The sequence below is a fragment of the Phlebotomus papatasi genome, chromosome 3, assembly GCF_024763615.1.
Source record: "Phlebotomus papatasi isolate M1 chromosome 3, Ppap_2.1, whole genome shotgun sequence".
NCBI lineage: Eukaryota > Metazoa > Arthropoda > Insecta > Diptera > Psychodidae > Phlebotomus > Phlebotomus papatasi.
In genome coordinates this window covers 48,394,906-48,419,091 of record NC_077224.1, presented here as the reverse complement: position 1 = coordinate 48,419,091, position 24,186 = coordinate 48,394,906, and the positions used below count along the sequence as shown (strand labels likewise).

The window sequence follows — 24,186 nt, the reverse complement described above, 5'->3', positions numbered from 1 at the left end:
TCCGGAATTTTTCTCAAAATCCCTTACCTTATGGGATTACAAATGCACAAAATAATTAATTGATAATAAAATTAAGTTCTTGAATATTTTATTGAATCCGTTTCGTATTATCCCTATAAATTTTAAGATAATGAATGTAAATGAATTCTACTTCATATTTTATGTTTCCAGAGGAATAGGTTCGGATCCTCATAACGATATAATTGGAAGGGATAACTTATTCTCAGTGAAAGGAGCTCGATGGAAGACCATAAGAGCAAAAGTTTCTACAGTCTTTACGTCAGGAAAGCTCAAGAATCTCTTTCTCTTAATGGTGGACGTGTCTAAAGTCCTGGAACAGAAATTGGCCAAAGAGATTGGAAATGAGCCTAAAGAGTACGAAATGAAGAAATTGGCAAGTTTATTCTCAACTGATACTATTTCATTATGTGCTTTTGGAGTTGAAGCCAATAGTCTTTTAAATTCAAAAGCTGAATTTCATATGAATGCAACAAGAACAATGGATTTTCATTGGAGAAGAGCTATTGAATTTTCAGGATGTTTCTTACTGCCGGAGCTAGCATCAATCTTGCGTTTTTCGTTGTTTTCGAAGAAGACAAATCAATTTATCAGTTCAACAATTAATTACGTGATGGAAGAAAGAATTAAGAGTGGAATGAAGAGAAATGATTTAATTGACACTTTGATAACGATGAAGGAAACGGATGGAGATCTTTTCAAGGGGGATACCCTTGTGGCTCAAGCTGCTATCTTTCTTATAGCTGGATACGAAACTTCATCATCTGCTATATCTTTTACTTTATTTGAATTGGCTCGTCACCCGGAAGTTCAGGAGAAATTGAGGAAGGAGATCAAGGAATATGCTGAGAAATATGGAACTGTTCAATACGAAACAATCAACGAAATGGAATATCTTCAAAGTGTTGTTCAAGGTTTGTCCTTTCTTTACAATCTCAATCAACATTTTAATAATGTTTCTTTTTGTAATTTCAGAAACTCTCCGATTGTATCCTTCTTTGCCGTTTTTGGATCGAATTTGTGCACCAGTAAATGGGGAACAATTTTATTCTTTGGAGCCCTACCATAAATTCCAGATTCCCAAAGGAATGCCGATTTATATTCCGATCATGCCGATACACCGTAATCCAAAATACTTTCCAAATCCTGAACAATTCATCCCTGAAAGATTTAGTGCTGAGAATAGGGAGTCTATCGATCAGTACACTTATCTTTCTTTTGGGTTAGGACCAAGAAATTGCATTGGGGCAAGATTTGGGTATTTTCAGGTGAAATTGGCACTTTTCAGCATTCTTCGTGTTTACAAAGTGGAAGTTACTGCAAATACTCCAACGAAGATAGAGTTTAACAAGAAGTCTCTTATTATCCAATCCCAGAAACCACTGTATATGAATCTCAAAAGAATTTAAATAAATTTAATAACCATTGTATCTTTTATTAAAGCCAAATAAAAATGTAATTGAGTATCTAACATGTTCAAACGGCTGTAACAAAAAGCTTTTTAAGAATTTTGTTATACAGCATTTTAAAACAAGTAAATGTTCAATTTATAAAAATAAAGGCATTACTGAAAATTCTTCGAGAAGTTATAAATTTTTTGACGTTTATATTTAAAAACGCAAAAACAACGAAAATTCATCCGGATAAACGGGATAAACCGTTTATTCAAACCTTTAAAATTGATCTATCTTTTGAAAGGGAATCAAATATGAATCAATATTTTTTTTTATTTTTACAAGTGTTTAAAAATCTTGGAACTTACCAAGGGGAGCGGTGCTCGCATATTTTAACGACAAGGAATTTTTGTTTTTCAATACTCATTATTAGGATCACGGAAGATCGAAGCATCCGTACTACGGGAAAGGCTCTCCTGGGCAGTTTACAAATGGACTTTATGATTTACATTGTAACAAAATATCCTGATATGATTAATAATAATAAATTCTAGGGTCTTGCAAATACTTTTAATGTATTTTCGGGATAGGAGGAATAGGGGCACCTCTCAATTAATTGGGGCACCTTTGAAATAGGGGGTTTCTCTTATTTTTGAATAAAACTAGACAAACCAATTGTGAAGCTGAATTATATTTTGATATTTAATAAGGCTCAGTTCCATTTAAAAGTACGTAAAAAATACCTATAGGGGAAAGTGGGGATCTTTTGAATGTGGGTAGCTTTGAAATTGGGATTTTTCTCCTATTTCTAAATTGAACTGAGCCACATCATAATGTAATTTAGTTCCTCAATAAGGCTCAATTTTATTTAACCCTTTAAAGACGATTGGAACATCGGTGTCCCATAAAGAAAATAATTTTTCCTGACTACCTAAAGTTATTTATTTCTAATGTCTGTACATAATTGTAAAGTGAAGGTTGAAGGAATCTAGAATATTTTTTGCAAGTCTTTAGTTATTTGCTGTGTAGTAAATATTTAAGATCAAAAATGGCGAATTTTGAAATTCTCAAATTCATAATTGATTTTATTTATTTTTTATACTTCCAATTTTTTTTAAGCAAAACCCTTTTGGCAATAAAAACTACAATACTCATACGTAATATTTTTCATTAAAGCAAAATATATTATTCATTGGTATTGTCAGAAAAATTACTTAGATTTTTGGGCTATTTTTGTCCCTATCGGTTATAGAGGCGCAAAATACACCGAATCAGACTCTGTTGGACTTTCCAAGGTTAGATGTAAATCTTATCATTGATTATGTTTCTCCGTTTAATTTTCATTGTTGATTTTCAGTCCGTAGAAAGTGCCTCGTCGTTAAAGGGTTAAAATAGGTGAAATATCCCAATTTCAAAGCTACCCCACATTCAAAAGTGCCTGCCTATATTTCGAAGGTACCCCAGTTCAAAAATATTCCACTTTGTCCTAAGCTCTAATACTTTTGAAGTATTCTTAAGATTCGCAAGTACTTTCTCGAGTAATTGCAAAGCTATTCCTAAATTCCATGAATCACCTCTTGGGATTAACTTAAATTGAATAGAACGAGCATTTAATCCCTAGTAAAATCAGCTAACCACTAGAGAAAACGTGTATTTGATATCGGAGAGTTTTAGCATGAATCACTTCAATGATTAGGTACCAAGCCAAATATTATATAAAAAAAACAAGTTTTGCTTCAAATACTTTTTATAATTGGCAATTGGTAAGAGCGTCAGTTCTTGAAGGATGATATTCCTAGTTCGCTTTTCGACGTTGTGAGTTCGAATCCTGCCCATTGTGAACAACTGAATGATTGGAAGCATTGGGAGAGATTACTTACTTTGGTTTCTGTAACGTCCCTTTTAGGAACCGGGCCTCTCGAACTAACCTACTCCAGTCCTGGAGACTCTCCGTCAGCTCGCTCCAGAAACGTTGTATAGGTCACTGTCGAAAAGTCCGTCCTATCGGAGGCTCTTTTCGAATTTTCTTAACAGTCTTGCTTTCACGAAGAGGAGTTGCTATAGCCTTTAGCTCAAACCTTCTCTAGAAGGACCTGTAGGGGAATTCTGTAATTTTCGTGGTATTATCACGCGTGAGTTCGAAACCTGACAATGCCATTCGAGCTTTTTTTTGTCATATCATATGAGTTCGAAAATGCAATTCATTGAATTTTTATTGAAATCCCTTTACTTATGATTTTATGAAAATACAGTACGTCTTGGTTGAGTTGTTTAATAAAATTCATTGTCATTTGAATTGCCAGAAATCTCAAATATGTGACTTCTGACAATGCCACGTGAGCTGAAATGGCAATGTCACGGATACAGAATCGCATTTTCGAAAAGGCTCTTCTAAGATTCGAACCCAATTTGTCATATGGCATTGTCAGAGCGTTACAGAATTCCCCTGCTGATCCCTTGTTCGTTAGCCTCAGGTTCGTGACCCGGCTGGTTACCCTTTCTATCACTCACCTGAATGTACCGGGGGTACCGGGTACCAGGCATTTAACTCACTTCTAGGTGCACATAGGAATTAAGGGGAAGAGGCTATGTGCCACATTATCCACCCAATTAAGATCCCATATTAACAATGGATATAACGTAAAAAATGCACTGCCCTTGCTTAAAAATATCCAGGAGCACTGAATGAAGCATCCATACGATCTACACTGCAAAGAGACTCTCCTGGAGCGAAATATGATCAGTGGATTTTTTCAACACGAGTTATTTTGTAATAAGATTAAATTGTAAGCAAATACAAAAATGTTTCGATATAATTGATTAATTTACAATTGATACATGAAGTAGTAAGTTGTCGGAAGCAAACCTTTGTCCCCATGTGAACTCATGATAAGACATACGATTTTTCTCGTTAAATAGGGGAAGTCTTTCAGGCTTCGCATACACTCTGGCGTCAAACATTTCATATTTTTCCCATATTCCTTTAGTGAATCTGACCTAGTGGGAATATATTTCGATAGCCTGTCCTAGGTCAGGTCACACATTTTTTGAGAAAAATTAGGTCAGGTTAATTTGAGTAGGGTGAAAGGAACACCTATTGACACTAAGAACTCGTGTCAGGATTATTGACACCCTACTGTGTACCATTTGGAATACGAAATTCGAACACTTATCCTTATCGAAAAAGACATTTATCCTTATCCTTATATTATTTAGATTTTACTGGATGCATTAAATAAATTTCAGCATTTTTACAAAAGTGTCATTAGGGGTTCCCTGTCGAAGAGGTCTTCCTTCGACCCTAATATTGAAAAATGAGACGCTCAGAGTAGAAGGTGGATTGTTTTAATAGGAAAATGCATACAAAGGAGACCACTTCTGCTCTGAGCGTCTCAAATATGAAGTATTCGAAACCACAGTGTGTGCAAAGCCTGAAGGACATCTCTAATACTAAAACGGTTAGTTCTTTTAAAATTAATCAGTAATTCATAAAGTTTAAGACAAGAATGTTAATGTTTAGTTTTTGGCAAGGGATTACTAATTTTTGAATTTCACTGACACGAGAGCCGCAAAGAGATTTCAGGACTTTCTCTGACTGCGAAAATTTTTCTATAGATTTCCCAAGTTTAGCGAAATAATTCTTAGACAAGATATTTTATTGGATGATTGTATGAGTTCGTGGGCCACTGTCACAGGCCATTGAAAACTTCAAAAATATACAAATCCACCATTTGCCTCTCAAATGACATGAACTCAAAATGTAACCGGTTTACATTAAGTTCGTTGCATGTTTTGACTATTTTAAATCAGTTTTTTAAATGAGGCAACAAACTTTTGATTTTTCAAAAATGACCAACTTTTGGAAAACAATTATTTTTGATATGAAATAAAATTAATTTTTTTTCTTTAAAAATATAAATAATATCTACGGATTACAGGGAACTCATATGCAAAAAGAAAAATTTGCAAAAGTAATTTTTTCTATCATTTTTTTCACTTGATTTCTTAAACATGCATTAGGCAACAAACTATTGACACCCACTGTAGGTGCAAAATTATGAACTTCCCAAAAGTTGGCAAAAACTACCTTTCAAACTACCTTCAAGAAAAAAGTCTTTTTCTCAAAAAATGGAATTGATAAGCCTAAATATGTATCTTTGTAGGACAACTGTAAAGATTAAATTGAGACTATACTCTTGATCATATAAATTATATTTCTGAAAAAAAAAAATAACTGTTGGAATTTGCTTTTGGACGGCCCACGAACTTTTGCAATTATCCAATACATATCCTTACCTTTTGGAGATCTCTCTAAATTACGCGTAAATGCAGTCATCGTCCATTTACTAAAAACAAGAATATTAAATAAATATTACAATGACGAAAAGAATCTTGTTTTTAAAACGGAGAAATAAATACAAAAAGCTAATCTTAATAATTTTTTGACATTTATCATTAAATGTTTATCTATTTTTAAATGACCTTTAGATTAGTTATAGAATTTATGGCAAAAATTTGCTGTGCTTATGGAGATTAACCGATGATTGTCTGAGTTTTGAAATTCAGTCTACCGTCAGACACTCGCGAGTCAAGATGTTTGTTCTGGAAGTGATCTTGGGGATTGTGCTCTGTGTTGTTGGTTTTTTGTGGTGGTGGCAGAGATCTGCAAGGATTTATTGGGAAAAGAATGGAGTCTCCTACATCCCAGGACCTCCTTTGCTTGGAGCTGTGAAGGATTCAATATTGTTTAAAAAGAGCCTTGGCGATCTTTTTAGTGATTTGTACAACAACGAAGAGTGCAAGGATGATCCCATTACTGGAGTTTATTTCTTCCACAAACCCAGCCTTATAATTCGTCATCCGGAAATAATTAAGAACATTCTGGTGAAAGATTTTCCTAATTTTATTGATAGGTGAGATTATTAATATATTAAAATGTTTGTGTTACTCTGTAGAGTGTAAAATCATACACTGAGAAAAAAACGGGGGTGCGATTAACTTTTTTTCCTCATAACTTTAACACTTTTTAGGTGTAAAAATATATCAACATTTTTAATGTTAATTTTACACCTTTTTGAGGGTAAAATTAACATGAAAAAGGGTACCTTTAACCCCTAATACACCTAAAAAGTGTAATATTTACACCGATTTCGGATCAATACTGCAGGGTAAAATTAACATTTCCGGAATGTTATTTTAACTTTTTCGGATTTCTCTCAGTGTAATCATCGGTTCAGGTTCACATTAATCTATTATTATCGTTTCAAATAAAAAAAAATATTTTTTTAATGAAGAGTTAATATTTTTTTTGTGTTAAATTAAATGTAAAAAAATGGTGAAAATTTTTTACATTAAAAAAATCATATCTTCAGCATTATAAGGGAAGAGTACCCCGGATCGGAATGTTAAGAGACATCCTCGATATTTAGTTGCAAATATAAGCCACAAAATATTACTTGGTATTTTTGTGTATACTAATCGGGGTATTAGTGATCCAATTAACTATATCTGTGCATTTAAGTTTTAATTTAAATTTTTACAATAAATCAATAAAAAGCAGATGTAATTGCAACTATGTACTCTGTACCTAGGATCGTCACGAATTTAATCATGTGTCTCACGGAAAATTGATTTTATAAATTAAATTTGAGCTAATGCACTGCATTCTTATGAGAGTTAAATGGTAAAAAGTAGCTAATAATTTTTAGAAATTCATTTGAATTGGTCTAACAATATGGTAATAAGTTGACGATCCGAGGAACATTGCCGATCGCTGGTGCTCTTGCCTTATACATAATTCCTCTGTACAATTTTGCTGTTACTCGATTTTATAAATACAACCAAGGCTAAATTTAATGCAAAATTCACAATTTCACGGACTTATTGAGTTATGTATTCGTACACAAAGGTTATACATAAAATCCACATTTGTTTAAAAAAATATGACAGCGGCATCAGGTCAAACTATTTCTAATTGTCTTTTATTTTACTGTGAATAGTTCTCTTGTAATTATATTTAATTTCAAGATTTAACGATTTTCTAATGTTCATGTAGACGATTTGTGATCCAGTACATTAAAATTTTTAAGAATATGAAAAAAATTATAATTGCTTAGTTGACAGTAAGTCTTAGCAAAAAAAATTATTTACAAGATTAAAATCATTTGTCTCTACTAATTTTAAAATTGTTAATTGATGTCTATGTATAACATTACCACTAAAGAAAAAACCATTACGTCTTATAATATTAAGTATACTTGTTTTGTATACTTAATTCGCTTATCTCGCGTCATTCACTTCTTACTTATCTATATATTATATTATACTTTATGTTGCATAAAACATTGTGAAAAAGCTAGACGGAATAATAAACAAATAAATAGCAAAACAAGTTTTTACATATACAATATAATCCTCTCAAAATTAATAATTTATTATATTTGATAATGCTATGACCTTATTTACTTTATGACGAAAAAATGACTTTATGATTCCTAGACAGGAATAAATCTTTTAAAGTCACGAAAAATTAATACATATTAATTTCTGGTTTTAGAGGCATAAATTCCGATCCTCATGTAGATATTATCGGAAGGGACAACTTGTTTACTGTTAAATCAGATCGTTGGAAAACCATCAGAACAAAATTATCTCCAGTTTTCACATCGGGAAAGCTCAAAAATCTTTTTCTCTTAATGGTGGACGTGTCCAAAGTCCTGGAACAGAAATTGGCCAAAGAGATTGGAAATGAGCCTAAGGAGTACGAAATGAAGGAATTTGCAAGTTTCTTTACAACTGATACCATTTCAATTTGCGCTTTTGGAGTTCAAGCTAATAGTTTACTGAATCCTAAAGCTGAGTTTCATTTAAATTCGAAGAGAGCAATGGATTTCAACTGGAAGAGGGCTATTGAATTCACTACATGTTTCTTATTGCCAGAAGTTGCAACAAATTGGGGTTTCACAATGTTTTCAAGGGAAACAAATGAGTTCATTAGATCAACGATCAATTACGTGATAGAGGAAAGAATCAAGAGCGGAATGAAGAGAAATGATTTAATTGATACTTTGATAACAATGAAGGAAACGGATGGTAATCTTTTCAAGGGGGATACCCTTGTGGCTCAGGCTGCTATCTTTCTTATAGCTGGATACGAAACTTCATCATCTGCTATATCTTTTACTTTATTTGAATTGGCTCGTCACCCGGAAGTTCAGGAGAAATTGAGGAAGGAGATCAAGGAATATGCTGAGAAATATGGAACTGTTCAATACGAAACAATCAACGAAATGGAATATCTTCAAAGTGTTGTTCAAGGTTTGTCCTTTCTTTACAATCTCAATCAACATTTTAATAATGTTTCTTTTTGTAATTTCAGAAACTCTCCGATTGTATCCTTCTTTGCCGTTTTTGGATCGAATTTGTGCACCAGTAAATGGGGAACAATTTTATTCTTTGGAGCCCTACCATAAATTTCAGATTCCCAAAGGAATGCCGATTTATATTCCGATCATGCCGATACACCGTAATCCAAAATACTTTCCAAATCCTGAACAATTCATCCCTGAAAGATTTAGTGCTGAGAACAGGGAGTCTATCGATCAGTACACTTATCTTTCTTTTGGGTTAGGACCAAGAAATTGCATTGGAGCTAGATTTGGGTATTTTCAGGTGAAACTGGCACTTTTCAGTATTCTTCGTGATTACAAAGTCGAGGTTTCTGAAAGAACCCCGACGAAGATGGAGTTTGATAAAAAATCTCTAATCGTTCATTCCCAGGAACCACTGCTTATGAACCTCACAAGAATTTAAATGCTAGTCTAATAAAACATGTCTTGACTCGGCTATTATTAGCGTTTTTATAAGGATAACATATACAGATTATCGATATTTTTTATGACTATTCTTATGACAAGGTTAAACCTTGCATATGAATTTTCTAATTATTTTTATTTTTTTTTTGGTTTTAGTGCTTTGTCTTATCGGCCATGTCTATTTCAAAAATATAATTTGAAATTTATTATTCTCTTCATGGTTCCATCTCTTATCCACATGTTTTGTATCTTTATTCACAAATTAAAGTAGAAAATTATATTCTATTTCAATAAAAAAAAAATCAATTTTATTAAACATTGCCAAATTTTGATTTTCACAATAACTCTATTTCAGGTGCTATAATATAAAATAATTAAATATTTGAAAGAATCTCATTATTTTTCTATATAGAGAAGGGTCAGGCTATGGTTGTCAGGGGAAACTGGAGCATTATGTGCAACGTACAATAACTTTTGTTTTGTAAACATTTTTTTGATGTTTCAGTAGGAGTGAGTGAGATGTAAATCTAGTCATCTCGCTCAGTCTCATAATAAATATTGAAAACATGTTTACAAACAAAAATTATTGTGCGTTGGGCATTAGTAGACTTGGGGTAAGTAAACGCAAATTTTTATTTCTACTTTATTTGGACTTATGTCGACAATATCTTCAATAAACAAGTATCACTATATTGTATCTATGAATTCATGTAGGTGTGAACCTATAAGGTCTAATATCTACAGTAGACTCTATCAAATTCGGGTATTTCGGACCGAAATGTTACCTGAATTAGAGAGAAATTCGGGTGTCAAATTGTTTCAAATGCAACGATTTTTTGTTTTGCATATAGGGTGGCGGCATTACTTGTAGCCACTGTCTTTACTTATGCCCCCCCTGCAAAAAACCTTACAATGTCAAAAAATGATTTCAGAAAACCTCAAAATTAAAAATACTTAATGTGTTTTAATAGCAAATCACATTTTTTTCATTTTCTAACAAAAATTGTGAAATGGCCATAAGTAAAGACTGGCCACAAGTAATGCCGACACCCTACTCATTTTAAGTTTACGTTTACATACTTATAATTTGTGGTGAATTTCATAAAAACCCCTTAATAATGCAAAATCACATCATAACTAAGCCAAAGCATGGCAAATTTGTGCATATTTGCTTCGTTCGAAAACTTGAAAAATATCGATGAAGTCTTCTTTTTCAAATTGAACTGCTGCCCGAATTAAAAAGTAGTCCGATCTTAAAAGAGCCGAATTAGCGAGAGTCTACTGTAATTAAAAAATCGCATTGTTTACAACTATTCCATATGTTTATTACTGCCCCAGTTTTCCCTAGTTATATATTTTATTCAAGTCAAAAATCAGAGAGATAACAAATTATTAAAAAGGTAAAAGTGCTAAATATTATTAAATCTATCTAAATTCGTTGTAAATATTATTTTTAATATGATTTGATAAAATCACAATTTCGTAGTGAAGCTTTTTTTAACCCTTTAAGGACGATTGGAACACCGGTGTCCCATAAAGGAAATAATTTTTCCTGACTACCTGAAATAATTTTTTTGTTATGTTTGTACGTAATTGCAAAGTAGAAGGTAGAAGGAATCTAGGATATTTTTTGCAAGTCTTCAGCTATTTGATATATAGTAAATATTTAAGCTTAAAAATGACAAATTTTTAAATTCTCATATTGAAAAATTATTTTAATTATTTTTTATTAATCCAATTTTTTTTAAGCAAAACCGTTTTGGAAAATAAACTACAATACTCATATATAATATTTTTCATTACACTGAAAATTATTATTCATTGATATTGTCAGAAAAATTACTTAAATTTTTGGGCTATTTTTGTCCCTATCGTTCGTAGAGGTAAAAAATGCATTCAATCAGAATCTGATGGATTTTCTAAAGTCAGATATAAGACGTTTCATTACTTTTATTTATCGGATAAATTTTTATTGTTGATTTTCGGTCCGTGAAAAGTGTCTCGTCGTTAAAGGGTTAATAATATATTCCTATTCACCTAGAAGTGGATCACCTTTGAATTGGGGCAGCTTTGAAATTAGGCTTTTTCCTATTTTTAATAGGATTGATTCTTATCATGATGTAATTTAGCTTCGCAATTGATTTGTTGAGCTGAATTATATCATAATAAGGTTCAGTTTCATTTTAAAATCGAAGACAAAATTCCAATTTCAAAGCTGCCCCAATTCAAAGGTGATCCACTTACTCCTTCTAATGATCCTGCTTGAAAGGGGGCTTCAGAATTTCTGTTCAGAATTCCCTGGGTTAAGAGAGAAATTTCGACCAAGTGCATGAAAAAAATATGTAGTTGAATCCAGAAGTTCGAGCATTTCAAAAATATTAGAACACTTTGCTTTTTGTCTTTATTAAAAAAAGAAATAATAATAATATTGTCAATAAGTATTAAAATAGAGCAAAGAATTTTCAAAAACTGAATATTTTTAGCAGTTGAAATTTAACATGTGTATCATTTTTGAAACGACCTTAAGATTACTTGCAAAATCGATATCAAAAATTTGCGGTGCTTATCTTGTAACTAAAGACTAGCCGTTAATTATCAGACTGATTCAGTCCACAGTCAGACACTCGCGAGTCAAGATGTTTATTCTGGAAGTGATCTTGGGGATTGTGCTCTGTGTTGTTGGTTTTTTGTGGTGGTGGCAGAGATCTGCAAGGATTTATTGGGAAAAGAATGGAGTCTCCTACATCCCAGGACCTCCTTTGCTCGGAGCTGTGAAGGATTCAATATTGTTTAAAAAGAGCCTTGGGGATCTTTTTAGTGATTTGTACAATAACGAAGAGTGTAAGGATGATCCCATTACTGGAGTTTATTTCTTCCACAAACCCAGCCTTATAATTCGTCATCCGGAAATAATTAAGAACATTCTGGTGAAAGATTTTCCTAATTTTATTGATAGGTGAGATTATTAATATAATAAAATGTTTGTGTTACTCTGTAGAATGTAAAATAATTATTGGCAGACAATCACATCTCTATTACTCTATTAAATCAAAAGATATTTAAAAAAGTATAATAATTTGTAATGTAAAGTTAAATGCCTAAAAAACTAAAAATTTGTACTTTTTTTTTACTGAAAATGTTTACCTTACGAATTATATACACGATTTCTCTGTGCAATTTTTGATATTAAATGATTTTGCAAATATCATTTCACCCTACTAAGGCTGAATTAAACGGAAAATTTATAATTTCACGGACTTATTGAGTTATGTATTCGTACGCAAGATTAGAAGAAATATTAGAAAATCTGTAGTTCCAAGATTTAAAGATTTTCTAATGTTTATATAGTGAATTTGTGATTCAATACATTGAAATGTTTAAAAATACGAATATAAATTGTTAAGTTAATGAGTTTATATCTTCGGAAGAAACTTATATGCAAGATTATGACCCTAGGGGGAAGTGGGGTACCTTTGAATGTGGGGCACCTTTGAAATTGAGATTTTTCTACTGCGTTTAAAGGATCTCAGTCATATCATAATGTAATTTATCTTCTCAATCTGTTTGTGCAGCTAAATTATATCACGATAAGGCTCGATTTTATTTAAAAATAGGTGAAATATCCCACTTTCAAAGGTGCCCCACTTCTAAGAATTTAGAATTATTAAATGATGTCTAGGATGTCTATTTTTGAAAATCGTAGTCAAAATACCATTATGTGTTATATACATGTATTTTTTGTATTTATTTCTCTTATCTCTCATCATTTGCTGTGTGCTTATCTTAATACTTTTTGTTGTATCAAAAGCAGTGGAAAGAGTTTGATGGACTTCTTTAGATCAAAACATAGCAAAGCATTTTTTTTGCATTTGCACGTATAATCCTCACAAAATTTGTGATCTCCATTTGTAGATAATGCTATAACCTTACTTTATAACTTTGACGAAATTATGATTTTTTCTGATGCTTATCGTGAACTTTTTGGGAGATTGAGCTGGTAGAGAAGTAGAGAACAAGAGGAGCCAAGGCCTTCCCGCAAGAGGAGTTCGGGTTAAACATATTTTAGTTAAGCAAATTTATATATAATCTGCAAAGGGGTCAACGCTAAGACGGCGAGGGTCCCACGGGGTGTTATTAAAGGAAAGAAGTAACAAATAAATTCAACCGTATTAAAGACATTTTTTCATAATGACAAAAATTTTAAAGTATTGAAAAGTCAATACACATTAATTTCTGGTTTCAGAGGCTTAAATTCCGATCCTCACGTAGATATTATCGGAAGGGACAACTTGTTTACTGTTAAATCAGATCGCTGGAAAACCATCAGAACAAAATTATCTCCAGTTTTTACATCGGGAAAGCTCAAAAATCTTTTTCTCTTAATGGTGGACGTGTCCAAAGTCCTGGAACAGAAATTGGCCAAAGAGATTGGTAATGAGCCTAAGGAGTACGAAATGAAAGAACTTGCAAGTTTCTTTACAACTGATACAATTGCCATGTGTGCTTTTGGAGTTCAAGCCAATAGTTTACTGAATCCTAAAGCTGAGTTTCATGTGAACTCAAAAAAAGCTCTGGACTTCCACTGGAAGAGAGCTATTGAATTCACTACATGTTTCTTATTGCCAGAAGTTGCATCAAAATTGGGCTGCACGATGTTTTCAAGGGAAACTAATGAATTTGTCAGATCAACAGTTAATTACGTGATAGAAGAAAGGATTAAGAGTGGAATAAAGAGAAATGATTTAATTGACACTTTGATAACGATTAAGGAAACTGATGGAGATCTATTCAAAGGGGATACCCTTGTAGCTCAGGCTGCTGTCTTCCTTATAGCTGGATACGAAACTTCATCATCTGCTATATCTTTTACTTTATTTGAATTGGCTCGTCATCCGGAAGTTCAGGAGAAATTGAGGAAGGAGATCAAGGAATATGCTGAGAAATATGGAACTATTCAATACGAAACAATCAACGAAATGGAATATCTTCAAAGTGTTGTTCAAGGTTTGTCCTTTCTTTACAATCTCAATCAACATTTTAATAATGTTTCTTTTTGGAATTTCAGAAACTCTCCGATTGTACCCTTCTTTGCCGTTTTTGGATCGAATTTGTGCACCAGTAAATGGGGAACAATTTTATTCTTTGGAGCCCTACCATAAATTTCAGATTCCCAAAGGAATGCCAATTTATATTCCTGTCATATCAATTCACCGCAATCCAAAATACTTTCCCAATCCTGAACAATTCATCCCTGAAAGATTTAGTGCTGAGAATAAGGAGTCTATCGATCAGTACAGCTATCTTGCTTTTGGGTTAGGACCAAGAAGTTGCATCGGATCAAGATTTGCGTATTTTCAGGTGAAATTGGCACTTTTCAGCATTCTTCGTAATTACAAAGTCGAGGTTTCTGAGAGAACCCCGACGAAAATGAAATTTGACAAAAAATCTCTTGTCATACGTTCCCAGGAACCATTGCTTATGTATCTTAAACGAATTTGAGTAAAAGTTACAGTCTATTGTATTAAATTTATTTATCATATTTTTTTATTTGTATTCGCTGTTTTTAACTTTGCCAGTTTGATTTAAAAGCTGTCACCCTTGGAAGTTTTATCTCTTATCACATATTGAATAACTCTAGGCGTTTAGCTGAGATTTAAAATCTGAGCAGTTTTTTTTATTTTGTTGCTAATTTTCATATAAATACGTAACAAAAGGATCATTAGACGTAAAATTGTAAGAGGGGAAAGTGGGGCACCTTTGAATATCAGGCAGCTTTGAATTTAGGATTTTTCGCTATGTTTAAATAGAACTGAGTGAGCCATATAATAATGCAATTTAGCTTCTCAATCCGTTTGGGCAGCTAAATTATATTACGCTACTAAGGCTCAATTTTATATTTAAAAATAGGTGAAAAATCCCAATTTTGAAGCTTCCCCACATTCAAAGCTGCCCCACTTTCCCCTTTTTTCAGTACAATTGTTTTATATTTACATTAATTTTATATGTGGTATGATACTTCATCGTGGAAACGGGATCCAGCAGGAGCGGTCATAACTTTGTGGAATTGAATAAATAAAAGAAGACCATTTCCATAAGGTTTACTTAGGTTGCATAGAAAATAATATTTCGTGTTATACAGTAGAGTCTCGCTATAGGCCATCGCTCTATAGTCCACAACTTATCGACCGTTGATTTCAAATCACTGAGGTTATGTTTTTTAGTATGTGACATTCAATGTTGTCATAATTATTTTAATATTTTTGGCAAACTTTATTAAGTAGTTGTGATAATTGTGATCCATAATGAAGAGAACGAGGACAAGTACCACAATCGCAAAAAAAGTGGAAGCCGTCGAGCAATTTCAATACTAAAAGTCGTTGATAACTTTAAAAAATGCCATGGACTATAGTGCGACCCAAGTGTCAAATCTGGAACCAAATATGGACTATAGTGAGACTCTACTGTAACGTCATAATTCAGAATTTAAACCTCCAGAAAGGAAAAGAAAAGAATTTCTAATAAAATATTTTTTGAATGTATACGGGAGGGTGAAACTACAATGGCTAATATATTTATTTAATTCATATGAGAAACAGATATGTATTAAATTGCTAATTAGAGAAGATTGGGGCAGTCAGAGCAGTAGTAAACATAGGGTGAACATTGATTTTTATGCCTTCATTTTTATATCTGGTCATCTGAATCTGAAGTCTAATACCTAATTTTAAAAGGCGATAAGTAGAGATCCTAAAGTATCATTATTAAAATTATCACAATTATTACATATACATTATCACAATTTTAAACGTAGGGTAACGTGTGGTATTTCTGGACAAGGTGCTTTTCGGGATATAATATGGGTATTTTGGGATACATCAAAAATACTATAAATATTTGTTTTCAAATTATTTTTAAGTTCTATATGAAATATTAAGCTGTTTACGTATCATATGAAATTTTATTTAATTTAAAGCGCAAAATACGCGTGAATTGTGAGTGTCACATTCCACTTTGCACAAAACCATCATTGTGGTCAATTTTGCAGATGTCAACACAAACAGTGCTTAGATTTTTTCGATTAAAGTCACTTTACAAGTAAAATTTAAACAAAATTTTTATGAGGAAGTGAAGTTTAGACCTTTTACTTTAATGTAAAAAATCAGGCTAGGTGAAATTTATTTGCATAATAGCGACTTTTGTCTGTGCTGAATTACACAACTGTCCCGAAATATACCACTCTTACTTCTTTACATTTTTGCTATTTTCTATAAAAAGAATTATGCATTTTTCAACATTTTTCGATAAGAATCTTATTCTGGATAGCATTAGGAAAATAAATATTTGTATCAACAAAGAAAAAAATTATTTGAGAAGTATAGTTAAGCTGTTCGAAATTTGAAAGTGCTAAAAAGTGTTCCGAAAGACCACACGTTACCCTAATCTAATAGGATCTATTTTAGTGAAATTTCCCTTTTTCTAATTAAAATGTTTCTATTCTTTCCTAAAGTATTGTAATTTCTAAACCTGTTGACTCAGCTTTGAATAAAATAGTCTGATACAGTATGAAATCTTTTAGAGAAACACTGTTTTCAAACTAGAGTTGAATCCTAGTTCCCAAATATCTCAAAATTCTAATCAACAGAAATTTATTGCATGCGAATGTTAAAAATATGTTAGATCAATTACTCTCAATATACATTAGAAGGCCTTTGACAAAAAAATGTTTTAGTCCCATTCTAAGAGTAGTGACTAATAAAGAGGACCAGTAGAACATTCTTTCTAAATAGAAAGTGAAGCAACTTTAAAAAGTAAAATCGAATCGAGTTTGCCAAATTCATGTTTTTTTTATTTTTCATTGCATTTCATTTTATTGGCGATTCCCCTTTCTTTATTTTTATTTTTTTTACTGAAGAGGTTTTGATAATACTTTTTGAGGCTAGGATGAACTTTTGGGCGAAGAACTGCAGTGGATAGTGTTCAATGATGAAGTGCAGTGCTTAGTGAGAGACAAGATAAATGTCCGTGATCAGTTAAATCACGAATCTGGGACTTCTTTCAATCAGTGCATCTTGAACGTTCTTTTTTGATGTCCTCTCACTGATGATTATCACTGAGGAATTTTTTGAGAGGCCTCACGCAATTGAACATTAATTTGATAAAGAGTTATTAATTTAAAAAGGACGTGAAGTGAGTTAGTGTTGCAGAAATATCTCTTATATTAAAAGAAGAGGACTACATGTCTTACGATAGAAGCTCTACCAAATTTGACATTAAGAAGAAAAAAGAAGGTAAGGTAATAGAAGTAAAAGGATCATATTTCACGTATCCTGTAATTTTTTTTTCAACAAATCATCGCGTTTTTGACGATTTCTATAAAAGTGATATCAAGATGTTTGTAAGATGTAGAGATTATTTTGGCAGACATTTTGTCACAGGTTAATAAAGGTTTTTCAAAGTGCGAAGTTAAAAAGGCTCGAGAAAGCATAGTTCTCAATCAAATGAGATGATATTATGGCTCTTTGGAAAGGTCTTGAGAAAGAAATTATGGTAAAGTGATACAAGTTGGACATAGTGTTACAAGTTGGACAATTCGCCGGTACAAGTTGGACATGGCTTTTTTTTTGATAAATACAGTACAAAATTTGTTTTTAAACACAAGGATCCAAATTATAAAACCAAAGCATTAAAAATATACAAATAAAAATGAAGTACTAAATTTTTCAAAAAAAAGGCCCTGTCCAACTTGTACCACTTTACCCTACTACATTGGCATTAAAAGCTTTTTTTCTCATGAATTGTATCTCCCAAGAACTCTATTAATACGATATGATGCTACTTACTTTTGAGGTATGTCATCTAATTCACGAGTTCGAGCATTTCGGAAAGATCAGACGCTTTGCACCCCTATTTCTTAGTCATTTACCTATAAGATAACCGTCCTGCAAATTTCCTTTCTGATTTATTCGATGATTTTTAATGAAATAAATAGCAAAGTCAAATTGGAAATTAAAAATTACTGCATGTCATTTTAGCCCTACCCTCCCCTACTTCAATGACATTATTATTTGTACCACGAAAGGGATTTCACTGGATATAATGTCAATGTATATCTAGCTTATACATATTTATATTGAAATCAAGTTTTTAGATACAAAATATTGCAAAAAAATCATACACAAATCTCATACGATAATTCAGGGTCATTATTTACAAGATATTATGCTCTTAAATGACCTTATAATTACGACTTAGAAGAACGAAAAATTTGCACACACTAAGCACGCAAAATAAGGAATAAGAGATGTTCGTCTTATTTAAATTCAGTCTTCAATCGGACATTCGTTAGTCAAGATGTTTGTTCTAGAAGTGATCTTGGGGATTGTGCTGTGTGTTGTTGGTTTTTTGTGGTGGTGGCAGAGATCTGCAAGGATTTATTGGGAAAAGAATGGAGTCTCCTACATCCCAGGACCTCCTTTGCTCGGAGTTGTGAAGGATGCAATGATGTTTAAGAAAAGTTTTGGGGATCTCTTTTATGACATTTACTATCATGAAAAGTTTAAAGATGATCCTATCACTGGAGTTTATTTCTTCCACAAGCCCAGCCTTATAATTCGTCATCCGGAAATAATAAAGAACATTCTTGTGAAGGATTTTCCTAATTTTATTGATAGGTAAGTGTATAATCCCTTGTACTTTGAGCAAGTTCCGCAAAATTTTGCGAGCTTTTTACCACAATGATCAGTAACACTCACATAGAGAAAAAGTAATAACTAGTTTTAGTAGAGAACAAAAAATACGGTTTTGCCAATTCCACATTAATTTTCATACTACTGTATTCTGCGCACTAAGTATCAGCATATTTTTTTTCTAAATGTTTCGCTTAATTTCAATCTTTGGTTCCAGAGGTATAAATTCCGATCCTCATGTTGATGGCATCGGAAGGGACAATTTGTTTTCCGTTAAAGGAGCTCGATGGAAGACCATTAGAACAAAATTATCTCCAGTTTTTACTTCAGGAAAGCTCAAAAATCTCTTTCTCTTAATGGTGGACGTGTCCAAAGTCCTGGAACAGAAATTAGCTTCAGAGATTGGTAACAAGCCCAAAGAGTACGAAATGAAAGAATTGGCCAGTTTCTTCACAACAGATACCATTTCTATATGTGCTTTTGGAGTTCAAGCCAATAGTCTTTTGAGTCCAAAGGCTGAATTCCATGTAAATGCAAAAAGAGCTCTGGACTTCAACTGGAAGAGGGCTATTGAATTTTCAGGATGTTTCTTATTGCCGGAAATAGCATCAGTGATGCGTTTTTCATTGTTTTCAAAAGAGACCAATCAATTTCTCAGAAAAACGATTAATTACGTGATGGAAGAAAGGATTAAGAGTGGAGTGAAGAGAAATGATTTAATTGACACTTTGATAACGATGAAGGAAACTGATGGTGATCTTTTCAAGGGGGATACCCTTGTAGCTCAGGCTGCTGTCTTCCTTATAGCTGGATACGAAACTTCATCATCTGCTATATCTTTTACTTTATTTGAATTGGCTCGTCATCCGGAAGTTCAGGAGAAATTGAGGAAGGAGATTAAGGAATATGCTGAGAAATATGGAACTGTTCAATACGAAACAATCAACGAAATGGAATATCTTCATTGTGTTGTTCAAGGTTTGTCATTCCGTTTTTTATTTGATTTTTTTAAATTTTTAATACAATTTTTCTCCTGATTTATAGAAACACTCCGCATGTACCCTGCTCTACCCTTTCTGGACCGTATTTGTGTACCAGCAAATGGAATGGAATCCTATTCTTTAGAGCCCTACCATAAATTCGAAATCCCCAAAGGAATGCCAGTTTATATACCGATCCTTCCTATTCATCGAAATCCGAAATATTTTCCTAAACCTGAGCAATTCATTCCTGAAAGATTTAGTCCTGAGAATAGGGATTCAATCGATCAGTACAGCTACCTTGCTTTTGGCTTAGGTCCAAGGAATTGTATCGGATCGAGGTTCGGTTACTTCCAGGTGAAATTGGGTCTGTTCAGTATTCTTCGTGATTATAAGGTTGAAGTCTGCGAAAAAACTCCCACAAAGATTGTATTCGATAAGAAATCTCTTGTCATTCATTCTGATAAACCATTGTATATGAATCTTACGAGAATTTGAATAAATCAATTTTTTTTCTCTTTTTGGAAGAGGTATAAAATTTTGTTGTTTCTTAAATCACGAAAGTCGTTTAGATCAGGGTATTCTAATCCAATGGAAGAGTTTTTTCAACAAAATTTCAATTAATCATCATTTTTTGGTGATTGGTGATTAGATTACTTATAAAAAAAATCTATTATGACGTCTAAATTATTTACTATACAGTCAACTTTTTCAGACTTGAGCTAAAGGGAGTTATTAATAGATGTTTGGTTTCATTGTTCACTATTGTAAACAACATTTTTTAGTTATTTGGTTCTCAGTTATTAGAGAAGAAAAAAATCAAAGAACCGTAAATTATTAGTTATTATTTAATTAGATTTAATATTTTTTATTATGCTAGTAATTTTTGTCATCTTCCAGTTTGATATCAATGTTTCAAATTCTATTCAAAATAATGATAGGCTTCACAGCAACGAAGTGGTTCACTAAAAAAAGAGTAATTTAGAGTTAATTTTTTAGTTTTATTAACTTAGGGGAGACCTAGGCAGATTAGCGAGCCGTAGGGTTAGATAGTAGTGGGGTGTTATAGTTTTTCTTACAAAGAATATTGAGCAAACTACTATTTATTTAAATTAATTAGCTCCCTTCTTATCTTAGTTTTGCCCATATTAGAAGCAAAAATAATGACTTGCTGACTAAATCTTCCCCAGTTTCCATTATTTTTTAAGTTACTAGTGTGTTTTTTATAATTTAAAATAGGATAACGATAAGAATAAGGATACGGTTTAAACCCTAGACAGGGGTACACACAGCAGAAAACAAATAAGATACTGGAGCTAGTCCTTACAAATATTTTATTTAGATAAACAATTGTTAGTCTATCCAAATTACATTATCTTAAAACTTTTAAAAATAGAATCGACAGATAGAATCTAGAATCTAAATAGAATAGAATCTAGAAATAGAATCTATAGAACCTCTATAGACAATTAAGGTAATACAGGTGTAATTATACATAGACCTGTTTTAAATTTTAATTTATGTAGCCGAATCTGGGCTAAAAATGTAGCAATTCCGATTTTTTTCACGAACTTTAAGAAGAAAACAGATATTTTTGAATAAGCACACTTTAACCAGGGAATTTAACATTCAATAGCTTCGTCAAAGATTATTTTCTTTTAACTCTAAAGTGTTTTTTAAGTAGTTCCTTGAAAAACAAGTGGCGATTTTTGGTTAATTCGTATATTTCTCAATTATTAAACGAGAATTGCTGGATAAATCACTGGACCCTGATACATTTTACCCTGAGCGATCATTTCCGAAAATAACTTCTGGAAGTTAAACTATTCTTGTTCAGTCGAATCAAAATTACACTCTGGAAACTCTCTGTCAAAAATTTGAAGCTTTGGTCCCCTTTTTTGGAAAAGATATCGAATTTAGAAGTTTTCGAATTTAGAAAATACATTATCCACATGTACAGTAGCTGCTAAATTGGATGTCATGGGCCCGCAACCCCAATAGGGATAAGTGGCTGTAAATGATGATGATGAAGATTTGGCCTTAATGAAACAAGCCACATATCTCATGATAGGAATGATTCAATGGCATTTTTGTATCTGGACAAATGTCCGTCTAGGTAATCTCTGATTTACGGAATCTTCGTTTTTCTCCATTTTGTTTTTTGCACTTTTGCTTTTCCCAGTTTGTTTTTGGAATCTTTGTCTTCGGTAATCTTAGTTTTATGGAAACTTTGTCTTTGGAAATCTTGTCTTTCATATATTTTACGATTTTATAAAGGTAAGAAATTTAGGCTGAGTTTAGAGTCGAACGTCGAACATCAAGCTTTTTAATGATCAGTCTTCACTGTTAGGGTGAAGGGAAATTTTCTGTGGGAAATTTTTAGAAAGTTATACAGTAGAGTCTCTCAAATTTGGGCATTTGGGACCTAAATGTCACCCGAATTAGAGAAAAATTCGGGCTTCACATTGTTTGAAATGCAATGATCTTTTGTTTACCTGCATACTCATATTAAGTTTACATACTCATATTAATTGTAAATTTCATGAAAGTCCCTTAACCCTCTAACGGGTAAGACCGCCTCCAGGCGGTCATTCTATAAATCGTATTTACTGCGGTAATATTACTTATTTGAAATTAAAACATCTACAGTGTCCTCAGTTATAGTCTTGCTAACATATTTTCTGAAGATATGAACTCATTTTGACCTTTCGTTTGATTAGCATCTTCACTTTTGTGTGACAGGTCAGAGAAAAAACAACAAAATATCGTTCGCAACATTTTTCGTTTTCAAGTGCAAAAAAGATTGTTTTAAAGTAATCTAACTGTAATAAGAATATTATTTTCTGAAAGATATGCTGTTCTAGTTTGTATATTTCGATTGATAAATGTGAAAAAACTTGAAGTTTGAGTGTAAGAATACAAAAAGGAAGACCGCCTGTGGGCGGTCTTATCGGTTTAGGTGTAAAATTTTCAAAAATTACCGATATTTTTTTTTAATTGTTTTAGTTGTTCTAATAAAATATATTATTATTATGCAATATATTATCATGAAAAACAATTGAGATTACACGAAGACTGTCCAGAATGAGTAAAATGGTCGATTTCTGCGAATTAACCGAAATTGATAAAGAAGCAGACTTCAACAGTGATAATGAATTCCCTAATTCGTCCTTAAATTCCCCAGATCGTGAAATAAAACCCGAAAATGAGCAATGTATTTCAAAGGACCTTCAAATTATACAAGAAGATGACGTTTTCTTACTTAGCCTGTGACTTATTCATTTAAAATCGGTCTTATTGCCATACCTTGAGCTTCATTAACCCTCTAACAGTGTTTTCTATAATATGCAAAAATAGTAGTTAAATAATTTTGTCTAGGGTAATTAATGGTCCACTGAACTCAAAAAAACCATCCGTTCTTCATTATCTCATTTCGTTTGGGCGCCAGGTGAGAAAAGGTAAAGACCGCCTGGAGGCGGTCATATCGGTTTAAGGCATAAAAAGACTGAAATATTTTTTTATTGAAAAATAGTGAACAAATAGTGAAATAAATGAATTTTAAACGTTTTTTATGGATGAATGTTGTATTATTATCTAAGAAATGATAATTTTTAGGAAAAAAACGTTTATAATTTGTATAATTAGACGTTAATAAGATCTACGGATTACAGAGAACTCATAATGCAAAAAGAAAAATTTGAAATGCAATTTTTTCTATTATTTTTCACTTGTTTTCTCAAACATAAATTAGGCAACAAACTATTGACACCAAGTGTACAGTAGACTCTCTCAAATTCGGGCATATGGGACCGAAATGTCAGCCGTATTAGACAGAAATTCGGGCGAAAAACTTTTTGAAATGCAACGATTTTTTATTCATGTCCATATAGATATTGAGTTTACACACTCATATATAACGTAAATTGCATGAAAATCCCTCAATAATGTAAAATCACATCAAAACTAAGACAAACCATGCCAAATTTGAGCATATTTGATTCATTTGATAATCATAATCAAACTTGAAAAATGACAACAAACTTTTTTCAAATGTAACCGCTGCCCGAATTAAAAAGTAGCCCGATCTTAAGAGAGCCGAATTTGCGAGAGTCTACTGTATCTCATTATGAAACATTATTATTTTTCATGAATTTGTGGAAACAAATCCAATTTATTTTCATAAATTTATAATCGAAATTTTTACAATTATTAAAAAATTGGTTATCAATGAGAATATCTCATCTAGTCTTTCTAAAAATCATTGTTGGCTTTTTATTTTCAGTCGTACATTAGG

At 32.2% G+C, this 24,186-nt stretch overlaps 4 protein-coding genes across 4 annotated transcripts in view; all 4 read left to right on the top strand.

Annotated features, from left to right (window-relative positions):
• LOC129808042 (cytochrome P450 6g1-like) overlaps positions 1-1,592 on the top strand; it is a 22,177-nt gene extending 20,585 nt beyond the window's left edge. Inside the window, exons 2-3 of the mRNA XM_055857705.1 lie at positions 172-932; positions 994-1,592. Of these exons, the coding sequence (XP_055713680.1) occupies positions 172-932; positions 994-1,427 (1,195 nt within the window). The 3' untranslated portion in view covers positions 1,428-1,592. The remainder of the gene's footprint in view (positions 1-171; positions 933-993) is intronic.
• A 4,377-nt stretch (positions 1,593-5,969) lies between these two features.
• LOC129808041 (probable cytochrome P450 6g2) lies at positions 5,970-9,542 on the top strand. The gene is made up of 3 exons (XM_055857703.1): positions 5,970-6,325; positions 7,969-8,729; positions 8,791-9,542. The coding sequence occupies exons 1-3, from the start codon at positions 6,006-6,008 to the stop codon at positions 9,222-9,224; spliced, it is 1,515 nt and encodes a 504-aa protein (XP_055713678.1). The 5' UTR covers positions 5,970-6,005; the 3' UTR covers positions 9,225-9,542.
• Positions 9,543-11,684: 2,142 nt separating this feature from the next.
• On the top strand, positions 11,685-14,756 carry LOC129808037 (cytochrome P450 6g1-like). Its single transcript, XM_055857699.1, has 3 exons — positions 11,685-12,182; positions 13,470-14,230; positions 14,292-14,756. The coding sequence occupies exons 1-3, from the start codon at positions 11,863-11,865 to the stop codon at positions 14,723-14,725; spliced, it is 1,515 nt and encodes a 504-aa protein (XP_055713674.1). The 5' UTR covers positions 11,685-11,862; the 3' UTR covers positions 14,726-14,756.
• Positions 14,757-18,554: 3,798 nt separating this feature from the next.
• LOC129808038 (cytochrome P450 6g1-like) lies at positions 18,555-20,430 on the top strand. Its single transcript, XM_055857700.1, has 3 exons — positions 18,555-18,897; positions 19,130-19,890; positions 19,957-20,430. Exons 1-3 carry the CDS (start codon positions 18,578-18,580, stop codon positions 20,388-20,390), a joined length of 1,515 nt encoding a protein of 504 aa, XP_055713675.1. The 5' UTR covers positions 18,555-18,577; the 3' UTR covers positions 20,391-20,430.
• Positions 20,431-24,186: the final 3,756 nt, after the last annotated feature.

Excerpts from the sequence above, each read along its gene's own strand:
- LOC129808038 (XM_055857700.1), top strand. The coding sequence starts at position 18,578 with ATGTTTGTTCTAGAAGTGATCTTGGGGATTGTGCTGTGTGTTGTTGGT. Across the intron at positions 18,898-19,129 it reads TTTCCTAATTTTATTGATAG|AGGTATAAATTCCGATCCTC; the intron begins GTAAGTGTATAA and ends CTTTGGTTCCAG. Across the intron at positions 19,891-19,956 it reads TCTTCATTGTGTTGTTCAAG|AAACACTCCGCATGTACCCT; the intron begins GTTTGTCATTCC and ends CCTGATTTATAG.
- LOC129808037 (XM_055857699.1), top strand. The coding sequence starts at position 11,863 with ATGTTTATTCTGGAAGTGATCTTGGGGATTGTGCTCTGTGTTGTTGGT. Across the intron at positions 12,183-13,469 it reads TTTCCTAATTTTATTGATAG|AGGCTTAAATTCCGATCCTC; the intron begins GTGAGATTATTA and ends TTCTGGTTTCAG. Across the intron at positions 14,231-14,291 it reads TCTTCAAAGTGTTGTTCAAG|AAACTCTCCGATTGTACCCT; the intron begins GTTTGTCCTTTC and ends TTGGAATTTCAG.
- LOC129808041 (XM_055857703.1), top strand. The coding sequence starts at position 6,006 with ATGTTTGTTCTGGAAGTGATCTTGGGGATTGTGCTCTGTGTTGTTGGT. Across the intron at positions 6,326-7,968 it reads TTTCCTAATTTTATTGATAG|AGGCATAAATTCCGATCCTC; the intron begins GTGAGATTATTA and ends TTCTGGTTTTAG. Across the intron at positions 8,730-8,790 it reads TCTTCAAAGTGTTGTTCAAG|AAACTCTCCGATTGTATCCT; the intron begins GTTTGTCCTTTC and ends TTGTAATTTCAG.